Source organism: Salvelinus sp. IW2-2015, linkage group LG4q.1:29 (assembly GCF_002910315.2).
Source record: "Salvelinus sp. IW2-2015 linkage group LG4q.1:29, ASM291031v2, whole genome shotgun sequence".
Taxonomy (NCBI): domain Eukaryota; kingdom Metazoa; phylum Chordata; class Actinopteri; order Salmoniformes; family Salmonidae; genus Salvelinus; species Salvelinus sp. IW2-2015.
Genome location: NC_036842.1, coordinates 56825945 through 56838923, shown reverse-complemented (window position 1 = coordinate 56838923; position 12979 = coordinate 56825945). Strand labels below are relative to the sequence as shown.

Below are 12979 nucleotides of genomic sequence, written 5' to 3'. Positions count from 1 at the left end.
TTTACAAATAGCAAAAAATGGCCTCACATTCTCCTTTAGAAATGTTCTGGTGCAGAGCAGAATTCATGGTTCCTTCTATTAAGGCAAGTTGTCCAGGTCCTGAGGCAGCAAAGCCTCCCCAAACCATCACATTCCCACAACCATGCTTTCCCGCTGGTATGAGGTGTTTGGTTTTTGCCAGGAATTTTCGTCCAAAAAGTTATACTCAAGTTTGCCTGGTTTGCCAAGTTTGCCATCAAGACTCTTGGAAGAATGTTCTATGGACAGATGATTCAAAATTATAACTTTTTGGATGACATGGGTCCCATTTATGCCTGGCAAAAACCAAACACTGCATTCCACAGTAACAACCTCATACCAACTGTCAAGCATGGTGGTGGTAGTGTGATGATTTGGGAAAGCTTTGCTGCCACAGGACCTGGACAAATTGCCTTAATAGAAGGAACCATGAATTCTGCTCTGTATCAGAGAATTCTACAGGAGAATGTCAGGCCAGCCCTTGAGCTGAAGCGTAGCTGTGTCATTCGGCAAGACAATGATCAAAAACACACAATCAAGTCTACARGAAAATGGCTAAAAAGCAACACATTTGACATTTTGGAATGGTCTGGTCAAAGTCCAGACCTATTCCCAATTGAGATGTTGTGGTAGGACTTGAAACGAGCAGTTCATGCCTGAAAACCCAAAGATGTCGCTGAGTTACAGCAGTTCTGCATGGAAGAGTGGGCCAAAATTCCACCACAGCAACGTGAGAGACTGATCAAGAACTACAGGAAGCGTTTGGTTGGAGTCATTGRATCTAAAAGTGGCACAACCAGTTATTGAGTGTAAGGGGGCAAATACCTTTTCACACAGGGGCATTGGGTTTGCATAACTTTGTTTATGAAATAAAGTATGTAATTGTTGTGATATTTGTCTGCTCAGGTTCCCTTTATCTAATATTACGTTTTGGTTGAATATCTGATAACATTCGCTTAGAAGGGGGGCAAATACTTTTTTCAAATACTTTTWMAAATTATTATTATTATAGATTTTTTTACAAAAAACTTTGGGGGTACAAAAAAAATACTCGCAGGCCGCCTGTTGCTGACCTATTCTTTAATAAAAAGCTAGGATCTTACTCAGTGGTTTTATAACTCACACTTACAAAGAAATACTGACTACAAAGAAATACTGTCAACTGGTGTACCAGTTCCTTTTTTATATTGATGAGTTTTGTTTTCATGGTGGTGGCTGAATCAGCTATGCTAATTAACGCTACGCTACGCACTCACTCGGAAGGAAAAGCTCAGAGTCTGTCAGTTAACCTGTCAGTCATTTATACTGTCACTTAGTCCGTCTGTTGTTCAATCAAACCATTAACAAACATGATTGCCACAGTGGCGACAAGTTGGTATAAGAACGCCAGGCACCAGCAAACAAGTTAATTCTCATCTTCTCATTGTTCTGTTTTTGTGTCGTACTATCCATCTGGATCAACCTTTAGATCCAACTGTTTGCWCCGGTGAGTTACCACCTCCCTTCTTCAGCCCCCTTTAGTACTCTTACTCAACTGTATTCAGCTGTGTACTACTGCTCAATGGTCCCATCGCTACTACAGTAGATGAGGTCTTACCATGCAGTGGGTGAAAAGCCTCATCTACATCACACACTCCATGTTACCTACCCMTCTTTGTTCTGTCTGCCACTAACAAGTGGTTATGTCTCCATCTGTCCCTACTACCTACCTGTCAATCTCATCCTTATATCACTTATCTTACTGACTGTGTTTGGGTGTCGTCCATTTTTGTAGATGTTTTTCTATTTCAAGTTTTATGGTGCTTTGGTCCTCTTAGTATTTACGTAGAGGGATGTTTTCAGCTTTAGTTAATCCCACTCTCTCTTTCTCGCTCTCTCGTTCCTTCTCTGTCTTTCTCTACAGGCGGAATGGGTTGCCTTAAACTACGTGCCCTTTGCCGAAAGGTCCTTGGAGGTGGTGGTGGACCAGTACCACAAAACAGCKTGTCACAAAGCTGTCATCAACGAGAAAGTCCTTCAGAACATCATCAAGGTACTGTCTCCAACATTACCATCAAGACGTATTACTTTGTTTATAAGTGTTCATGTAAAAGGAGTAGCTCGGAAACTGGAACTCCTAGTCGTGGTTGTGGAGCTACTCCCTAATGTGAAATGTCTACACCATTCTGAATATATTCTATATCTCCTATTGGAGTCCCATCATCATACTCCAGTCACTAGTGTTTCTGTCATAAACGAGCTGCTCTGTGTCGTGGGGAAACATCCCTTCACAAAGCTGTCAAGTGTTCCTCTGTTTCCTGTGGGTCAATGGCATACCAAGTTCTTTCTCATTGAGGCCTGATGCATGTGTGTGGGACCATCTGACCACTCTCTTCCAGTATCTTCTTATTAAAGCATTTCCCAAAACTGGAAGAGTACTCTGCCAAGAACTCATTAAGAGTTTCCCTATGGATATGTTCAAACCAACCCCCATCCTCCTCTCTCTCTCTCCTGAGAAAGGTCACAGCCATAAAACCTTGGGGAAGCCCATTGTGTATGGAAAAAGGGAGCCGTTTGTCACAAAGACGGTCTGTTTCTGTAGCGTTACTTATTTTTCCATGTAAAAAAAAAAAAAGAAAGAAAGAAAGAAAACATCAATGCCTCAACAGCTCCAGTTGTTTAGTTGCGTCTGTGATTGATGTTACACTCTAGGTCTCTGTGTCATTACTGAGTCACACACACAACACCATCAGGAATTGTCCCCCCCCGCAGTGTTCCTCTGAGTCTGTCAGTGTAATTGTTCAACTGCACTAGCAGATCTGCCACCAGTCATGTCCATATGTTGGAGACTCCCATTGTTACCATCGCCCCTCCCCCTCTTGTCATAGAGACTCTGAGATAATGTGTAGCATATTCAATCACACTGCATCTAAATATTAACCTTAGTGATCTTAATCCCCCCCCCTACCTGCTCTCTCCTTGGATCCTGAGGAAATAGCCTAGAAATCGAGGCTAGGTGTTGGCTAATGCACCAACAGACCTGGCAACCAGGCTAGTCCCTACATTGAAGACTCCCATTTGTGCTCTAACCCCGTCGTTTCTCTCCATCCTCCATAGACCCTGCGGATGCCCCTGGGCCTGAAGTATGCGTGTCCGTCAGAGAGCACGTGGAAGCTGGCCGTGTCATCCCTGCTCAAGGTGTTGTCCATCGGGCTGCCCGTGGCCCGCCAGCATGCCTCCTCTGGGATGTTTGAAACCATGTGGCCAGAGCTGGCCAACGCCTTCGAAGATTTCCTCTTCACCAAAAGGTAGGTACCCCCTTTTCTCYGGCAGTTCATATATGAGGCACTGCCTTTTACCTTTTAAAAAGCTTGTGTTGTGTATTGGTATTTTCTTATTCAAAGATTTTTTTTTAAAGGTCCAGTATGTAGCTTTCTGGGCAACCTGATCAAATTCACATAGAAATGAAAGTTATAGATCTGTTATTCTCATAGAACGAACCAGACTTGCTTTCAATGCTTCCCATTCTTAAGTTTRCGCTTCCGAGTCGTTTTAGTATTGGTGTTGTACACCAGCTTCAAACAGCTGAAGATACTATATTTTGGGATGTTGAAAATATATTTCACAGCGGTTTAGATTGTACAATGATACTCTACACTTGCTTGTTTTGTCACATAAACTGAAATTAGGCAAACGCTACATAATTTTAGCAACCAGGAAATGGTGGCGTGATTTCTCCATATTGCGCCTTTAAAGCAAGTCTGACAGACTGACATTTTGATGCACCTGCATCTTCCTCAGTCTGGGAAATGGTCATTGATTCAGTATAGACAATGCATGGAGGAATGGGGCTTGATTAGCAGTAAAGCAGTAGCTGATTCACTGCATTTCTGTTTCTGTTGTTTGACAGCACACCTCCAGACAATGTGTCCATCCAGGAGTTCCAGAAGAATGAAGCCATTGACGTTGAGGTGAAACCTGACTTCACTTCAAACAACCTTTCGAATTAGATGACTGCCTTTATTACCTGCCCGTCACGGAGGTCTGTTTGTGTCCTCTCTGTGTGTTCTGTAGGTGGTGCAGCTGATCAGCACAGAGATTTTACCGTTTGCCAACTTTATCCCCAAAGACTTTGTTGGTCAGATTATGACCATGCTCAATAAAGGATCCATTCACTCACAGTCCTCCTCATTCACAGGTAAGAAAACAACACTGGGTCAGAAACACCCACTCTTATTCCCAATACCTCGTGATTTTCCCACCGAAGATTACCTTTTTTTTCCTTTTTTTTCTCAAATGCCTTTTTATTCTGCTGGCAACAGGATCAGATTTTTCTTTAATTAATAACAATAGCAAATATCTAGCATCACCTAAAGAAAATAAGAAGATGAGCTCTACTGTGTAGCACTGATCTGTTCTACTACATCCCCTCTCAGCATGTCTTTCCTACCATCCACAGAGGCAGAGATAGACGTGCGGATGCGGGAGGAGTTCTCCAAGGTGTGTTTTGAGACGCTGCTCCAGTTCTCCTTCAGCAACAAGGTGTCCACGCCCCAGGAGGGCTACATCTCTCGCATGGCCCTCTCCGTGCTCCTCAAGAGGTCCCAGGACGTGTTGAGGCGCTACGTGGACGATGAGAGGCTGAGTGGACGCTGCCCACTGCCCAGGTGAGTCCACGAACACCACTAAAACAATAGCCCTAGAAGACCACCGTCACCTCTCTATGACCCCCCCCCCCCAGGACAGGGATGTAATAGAAGGTACTACAAGACCCCGCAGGACAGGGATGTAGTAGAGGGTAAACACACCAAAACTCAGCCCATTTTGATTTTGTGAAGAGTGTTTATGCACCTATTACACAGAATTAGCATTCAACTTCAACAAGAGAGAGGGTTTACGCTGGAACTTTAGCTGAGCACTGGCAGCAGTTTCTCCGTCCATGTTCCTCTGGGTTCTCCCTCATTCTTTCTCTTTCATTCTCTTGGTATTCATACGGGGTAGATTCAGGCAATTCCACGGTAACAGTGACTCTGAGACACAGATTTGTCACTTTAAAATGTATGTCAAACAAAAACCAATGATTGCAAAGGTAAACAAACTATACAACTACATGCACAATGACTACWTTTAACAATTTCCACAGAATATTGTACAAAAACACATTTACTTGAAGAACAGGGCAGATGCAAAGTTTGGTAACGGAATGACGGCACAAACAGCACAAGGCGTCATTCTGTTACCAAACTTTGCTTCTGCCCTGTTCAAGTAAATGTGTTTTTGTACAATTTTCTGTGGAAATTGTCAAAAGTAGTTCTTATGCATAAAGTTGTGTGGTTTGTTGTCCCCCACGATGAAATCTCCGCTCGTCCGTCCGTTCGTTAGTCACACACGATATCTCAGACAGCACTGGCCCAATTTTGAAGGAACTTGGGTGAATGATGCATCTTGCCATACAGATCCGGCATTTACAAAATTACACTGATTGGCCTAAGGCGGGAACTATAGTAATTAACTGAAATGTGTGCGTCAAACTAGAAAGGAAGCGAGAGGGATACAGTAACTGGGAACAAAATCTGTCTTCTCCAGCAGGTGGTGTTTTTTATTTTTTTTGCTCACTAACCGAGGAGTTTTTGTATGGAGGTCAATGAGTGTCGAATTTGGTTAACAAAAATTGTAATGCCTTATGTCCTACGTGTGGCTTATTTGATTGAATAGACGTTTCATAGTGCTTAGGTTGTTACGAGTGTACTGATAAATAGGACATGTGACAACCCGGCAACTTTGAGAAAAAAACACTTTATATTGGAGTTGTGCCTGTTGTTCAGTGGTGTAAAGTACTTAAGTACAAATACTTTCAAGTATTACTTAAGTAGTTATTTTTGGCTGTCTGTACTTCACTATTTATCTTTTTGACCATTTTTACTTCTACTTCACTACATTCCTAAAGAAAATATTGTACTTTGACACCCAAAAGTACTCGTTACATTTTGAATGCTTAGCAGGACAGAAAATAGTCCAGTTCGCACACTTATCAAGAGAACATCCATGATCATCCCTACTGCCTCTGATCTGGCAGACTCACTAAACACAAATGCTTTGTTTTTAAATTATGTCTGAGTGTTGGAGTGTGACCCTGGCTATCCGTAAATAAAATAAAAAAGAAGAGAATTGTACTGTCTGGTTTGCTTAATATAAGGAATTTTAAATTATTTGTACTTTTACTTTTGATACTTAGGTATATTTTAGCAACTACATTTACTTTTGATACTTAAGTATATTTAAAACCAAATACTTTTAGACTTAGTAGTATTTTACTGAGTGACTTTCACTTTTACTTGAGTCATTTTCTTTTAAGGTATCTTTTACTTTTACTCAAGTATAAGACTTTAGTACTTTTTCCACCACTGCTGTTTTCACACGTGTATCTGCCCTCTCTCTCATTGGCTAGAATGGTCCCACCTGATCTTGCCTCCTCCTGACTTCCTTCTAGTCTGAGTACCAGTCTCCTTAGCTAACATTCCACTCCTTGCCGCTCCTTATCATTGCCAAAAGGTATTTGGCAGACGACATGGAGTACAGGGAGTGGATTAGCTAAAGTGACCCAGACCCAGTACCCAGGCTAACTGCCTTCCATTTTTTGAGATATTTATTTTCATTACTAGAGCGGCCACTTGAGTATCAGGTCAATATAATGGATAATCTGTGGTCACACACAATAACTGGAAATATGTTAGTCACACGTGATATCTCAATTGGCCCAAAGGCTGCATCATTCGTGAGGGACGACATGTTTTACTGTTGCTTTGTGCAACTTTGGAATCATTGGTTTTTGTTTGATATACATTTTGAAAGTGAAAAATCTGAGTCTGTGTCACTCTGTTACTGTGGAATTGCCCATTTCCCTGGTTGATGCACTGTCATCCAAAAATGTATACTGTGTTGGTTTACCATTGCAGCGTAGTGTAACCATCTTTTCACAGTCTTCCGTAGTGGACAGAGGATGAAGCTTGATTGTCAACTTTTCAGGTTAATAGCATAATCAAATGTGCATCCTTCAGATACACATTTCTGTTTTCAAACTGCCGCCTGTCCCTTTTCTCTGTGGTCTTTCTCTGTTARTTAAGCAAATGCCACACTGACTGTAACAAATTACATATATTCAGGCCTCCTGCTGCAAATAGGGTTTTAATTGATGGGTGCTCATTGTATGTCCCCTTGTTTGGTTCTGAATGCAAGTTATTTTATTATTTTTAAATGCACAACATTAATATGTAAGTATAATTATTCCTATTCCTTATATTTTATTTCTAGGCAACAGGTGACCGAAATCATCTTTGTCTTAAAAGCTATCAGCACTTTGATGGACTCACTTAAAAAGACCCAGCCAGAAAATGGTGAGTAGAAATAAAGAACTTAGAAAACAGACACAGATATAATTATTTTACTAGAGGCATGCAAAAGTGCCCTTGAGGTTGTTTATATTGCAATTTATCCAGACAAAAAAACATTTACCTCTTAATTTCTAATGAAACCAATGATTTATTTAATTGCTTTCTCTTTCACATCGGTTTCTTTCCTTCCTCTCCTTTCCACTCTTCTGCCTCTTCGTCTCTGCTTTCCTCATCTGCCCTCCACTCCTCTGCCTTCCTCTCATCTCTTCTCCTCTTTTCTCTCTCCTCTTCCCTCCTCCCTTTCCTCTGCCCTCCTCCCTCTCCTCTCTCCTCTCTGCCCTCCTCCTGTCCACTCTCTCTCTCATCTGTCACCTCCCTCTCCTTTGTCCCACTCCTCTCCTGCGCCCTCTCCCTCTCTCTCTTGCCCTCCTCCCTTTCCTTTTGTCCTCACTCCCTCTCTATCTGTCCTCCTCCCTCTCCTTTGTCCCACTCCCTCTTCTCTGCCCTCCTCCCTCTCCTCTGCCCTCCTCCCTCTCCTTTGCCCTCCTCCCTTTCCTTTGTCCCTCTCCTCTTCCCTCTCCTTTCCTATCCCCACATCTCCTATCCATTGCACATATTCCCCATCCCATGGTGTGTGCCCCCCTACAGTGGATGGGACCACATGGGCCCAGGTGATTGCCCTGTACCCTACACTGGTGGAGTGCATCACCTGCTCCTCTTCTGAGGTCAGCTCAGCGCTGAAGGAGGCCTTGGGGCCCTTCAAAGACTTTATGCAGCCCCCCGTCTCCAGAGTTCAGAACGGAGAATCCTGACCAGACCAACCCCCTTTTTGTAATTAACAAATTCCTAATGAATGTGTCCTCCTGAGACCGAAACATACACTTCTTCATACAAGTGGACAGAGGGATAGAAGGACGGGCTCTTTTACACCATGTGAGCCCGTCTAACAGACAGTAACCCGTGGTAACTGAGCTCCCCCCGCGACAGCTCAGTCCACAATGACGACTCTGACCTGCTACACATGACATCATCAATGTATGCTTCTAAAACACTTTCGTTGATACCACCTCCCATTCTTATTCTGACTGGCTGGACTTGTGTATTAACTGCTACAGTAAAAAACAAATGTTTTCTTTGGGTTTTCTTTGTTTTCTTTGGATTTCCTGAAAGGAGAGTCGATGTACAGTGTGTGGTGACAGTGTTAATGATGTAATTAAGAAAAAACAAAGTACTTGGGCTATATGGATCTTTAAGAAGAGAAGGGGTGGGGGGTGGTGTATGAGATTACCTTTTGTGACATTTTCAACAGCCAGGATTTTATTAAAAATCTTACTGTAACATTCCATGTAATCTATTAGCCGGCGTGAGAAGGGATGTATTTGTCTGTATAAAATAAATGGGACAGTTCTACAATCAATTATTTGATTTCTGTGTGTGCCTCAGTGATGTCCTGTTTTTGACCCTGTATATGATTTTAATGTAGGCTCTGTGTCATTTTCTTAATCATGTGAGATTGTATTTCAGAGCTTGCTTAGTCTCAGAAATCCCAAACCTAGTTTACGCTGGAACATTGTTTACATTGTGGGAGTCTTGCTGGTATATTTTATGACTAAAATATAGAAAATACATTTCCCACAATCCTAAACAAGTAACCTCCTCACTGACATTTCCTGCAAAATTGTAATTAGAGTAATTCTGGTGAGGGTCATGGGATGTATTATGCCACATGCTAGTCGGGAACTAAACTCGGAAAAGGTTTCATGAGCTGAATTTAAAAATCACAAATGTTCCTGACACACAAAAAGCATATTTCTCTCAAATGTTGTCCACAAATTTGTTTACATCCATGTTAGGGGGAGTGCTGGGGAGTATCTCTGTAATAAAGAACTTTGTGGTGAAAAAACTCACTCAGGGCCTATGCCCCGCAAGGCCCAACCATGGCTGCACCCCTGCCTAGTCGTGTGAAATCCATTATTTAGAGCCTAATAAATGTTTCAATTGACTGATTTCCTTATGAACTGTAACTCAGTAACATCTTTATTGTTGCATGTTGCGTTGATATTTTGGTTCAGTATACAACCAGTTAGCAAGTCGGAAATGTCCGACTGGCACGTCAACGCGGCATTATATCCAATCTATATTGGGCAAGCGCAAGAACGTTCTATTTGGTTGCGACTATGTATCTTCTTCAAGGTAACAGTTCGCAAAAACGAGTGTCAAGTGTTTCGTTGTTGCGACAAACTGGAGTTTGTGTTAAATCAAATGAGGGAGAGGACAGAGTGTTATCTGGTGCACAGGGGAAAGGGGAGGAGTAGACTAGGGGATGTCTTGGGCGGGGTTTCCCTCAAATTTCAACTCTGCTCATGAGACGGCTGTCTGCTCAGGAGGTCGGATGAACATAACCCAGTCCCAGGCGCATGGAACCGTATGTATCAGATCGGAATTATGGATGCCAAATGTGTTCGTTATAATTTGCAATTTTGTCTTGTGAGTGCTGCTATTTCAGTGTGTTCTATCGGCATTTGACCATGTACTGGCTGAGGTAGTAGTTTGTGCTGTTGGTTGGGTTATGACATTGCCTGCTATGGAGATGACTGCGCAAACTACTGCCTTGCTAGTGCTGGTATTCGACTTCAAGCCGAGGAGTTTCCTGTTTATTCGTTTTGAAAGGTAAAACTAAATATATGTTAGTTGTAGCAGCTACGTTGTTACATTGTAACTGTGGAAGTACTGTATTGTCGCAACAATCCTTCCGTTTTGCCTTACAGCTCCAGAGGTGGTAGCAATTGGGATTTTTAACTCAAATAAAATTAATTTTCTCAAGGTGTAAAAAGCTGCTTGTGTCAATTTTTTTTGCATGTCACATTTCATTGATGAACTACAGCTTTTTGGAAATTAATTGCATATTATCTAGGCTATCATGTACGGTTTTACAGGGAAATGCATGCAAGTGCCTTTTTTTCGATTGGTTTGAGATACTAATTTTCAAAAAAAGTTTATTGTACACCACGGATAGAAATGTGGAGCAAAAGAAAGGTCATACATTTGTATAGATATTGGGTTTCACCCACAGGCAAAGTGGCTACTGTCTCTCCAATCTGGAAAGCATGTAGGTCATGCTTTTGCTATATGATCGGCGAGAGAGCTGTGACGTGGCGCCCCTACTGCCCACTGGTAAAACTGGAACTGGCCTGATACAGCCTGCAGGCAGGCTACATTTATGGCTAACCATAACGTCCTTTGTTGATGTTTAGCATACCATCGGTCACTGGAGGGAGAGAGCGCAACATTGCAACACTTATTGTAAGCAAACCATCTAGAGTAGAGGTTCTTAAACTCGGTCCTCGGGACCCCAAGGAGTGCACTAATCATTAAGCTTTGATCATTTGAATCAGCTGTGTAGTGTTAGGTCAAAAAAKCAAACGTGCACCCCTTGGGGTCCCAGGGCCAAGTTTGGGAAACGCTGGTCTAAGAGGCAGGTGGCCAATTTAACCAAGGCACGTTGATAGAAAATGTGCAGTTCCTTTGGCACCACTGACTGACCTCCCAATCTGACTCAGTTAAGTCATCATCAGACTGACTGACTGACGTGCCACAGGCAGACCACAGTTGCAGTATTTAGGCTACAGTACAAACTACAGAGAGCCTACACACATGAACCACGTGGCCAATGCAGCTCAGCACAGGGCTTTACCATTGTGTCTCTAAAAACAGAGTTGTGACTGGTTGCTGATATGGGTCATGCATTGTGAGTTACCCTCTTAAACCCTAGCTAGCTGCTGGCCAACTGCACCCAGTAGCATCTGCCTGTGCTGTGCTGAGCCCTGAATCAGTATGGCAGCCAAGTCTTGTGATGGAGGGGGGTGGGGACTGGAATGGGTAATGCGTTTTTGATAGGCTGCAGTAACAGGCTGCAAGCCCCAGTCTGTGAAACTGCAGGCTGAAGTCCTCTCGCAGGAGTTCAGATTTAGAGCTGCCAGCCTCAGCCTAGACAGAGCCTGTGTCTACAATGGCACCCTATATAGTGCACTACTTTTGACCAGAGCCCTATCGGCCATGGACAAAAGTAGTGCACTTTATAGGAAATAGAATGCAAGCGTCAGCCCACACAGAGGTACTGTGTTTTGCTCTCCTTTGTGAAGCTGCTGTTCTGACTGAAGATTGGGTCCTACTACACTTGACCTTCCTACATTGACACGCTGCAATATTTATGGGTTCACCATTTATCATACGTTACGGTGCTGGCAGATATATGTTCACATTTAGGGCACCATTTTCGCCAGAACCTTTTAGTAATAGAGCTTTGGAAGGATCGATAGTGTGTGGAGAATTCTGCAGGGCCAGGACTGCCTGCTTCCTTTTATTGCCAAGATGGTTGTCATCCATCGTCTTCAGAGAGAGCTTACGCATGGGTATCAACAATATTGAACACTGGTGAAGCTCATCTTTCCTTTACTGATTCAGTTGGCTGTGCCATGCCAGGAAACATAATCAGCAATAAAATCAGCACTAATATAACGTGGCAGAAGTGAGAAATAACCAACCAAAAGACATTGTGAAAGCAATCAAATACTTTCTGCCTTAGCTTTCCCAGTGATGGCAAACTAAAGTGAGTGAAGTAAAGATCAGTCAGAACGAGGCAGTGTGGGTAGCTATAGGGTACTGTAGGAGTTATGGAGGACAGCCTCTCCAGCTCAGCCTATCCAGCCCCAGTCATCCATCTTGTGTGGACGTTCACATTTGAGTCGGGCTGCAGATAAGTCAGCTTCATTCCGTTCAGACCCCAAGGCAATACATTAGAGCCCATTCCCTGTGGAAAATCAGCCTGCTCCCTCCTATGATTATCATCACATCTGCATCCTGGAACAGAACCGTCTACCGCTGCCTCCCCTGCTACACCTTCTGATGGACCGGACTGGAGGATCTGCCTCTTGGTGTGTAAACGAAACATTCTCTACATTCCCCACATGCCTTTGCATTGCTAACAACACTAACATTATAGTCAAAAGGAAATGTGTCCTGAAAGCACAGACAAAAGGACAGGACAGCTGGCACTACAAAACTCCAACAAAGACATGACTTCCACAAATGTTWAACTTTTTAGAGCTTTTCGCTTTTTCTGGCCCTGTACCCCAAAATATGGAAACCCTTATAGGTTTCAACATTGGTTTCAAGCATTAACTATAATATATCGCAACTTCAACAGTGGGACTGTAACACTTGCTGTAAAGGCCCGTTACAAATGTAGGAAATGTACACCTTTCCTACACTCACCTTTCCTACACACRTCTCAGTAGTTGGTGTTCAGATTTATAGAACTACTGTTCAACCCTTATCGTATTCAGCGCACACAAGGGAACCACGCCTTCAAAGCCCTTTACCCACCTGCATGAGGTAAGTCTGATTACCAACTACTGAGAAGTGCYTAGGAAAGGAGTGAATAGGAAAGACATACATTTACTTAGTCTGAATCGGGCCCATAGCGCACATGCCTCACGTGACTGTGCCCRCCTCCCTCACTCTGTTCCCATTTTCCTCTAGCTGGGGGACTCAAAATATCTATCCAGTACCCCTATACAGTCATTGATCCA

At 43.0% G+C, this 12979-nt stretch overlaps 1 protein-coding gene across 2 annotated transcripts in view; it reads left to right on the top strand.

The window, feature by feature from the left end:
* The window catches only part of mon2 (MON2 homolog, regulator of endosome-to-Golgi trafficking), a 50662-nt gene extending 41849 nt beyond the window's left edge, over positions 1-8813 (top strand). For both annotated transcript variants that reach the window (XM_070442976.1, XM_023985130.2), the window contains exons 27-33: positions 1922-2050; positions 3115-3305; positions 3908-3968; positions 4072-4195; positions 4457-4664; positions 7309-7391; positions 8037-8813. In XM_070442976.1, the coding sequence (XP_070299077.1) occupies positions 1922-2050; positions 3115-3305; positions 3908-3968; positions 4072-4195; positions 4457-4664; positions 7309-7391; positions 8037-8200 (960 nt within the window). In that variant the 3' untranslated portion in view covers positions 8201-8813. The remainder of the gene's footprint in view (positions 1-1921; positions 2051-3114; positions 3306-3907; positions 3969-4071; positions 4196-4456; positions 4665-7308; positions 7392-8036) is intronic.
* Positions 8814-12979: the final 4166 nt, after the last annotated feature.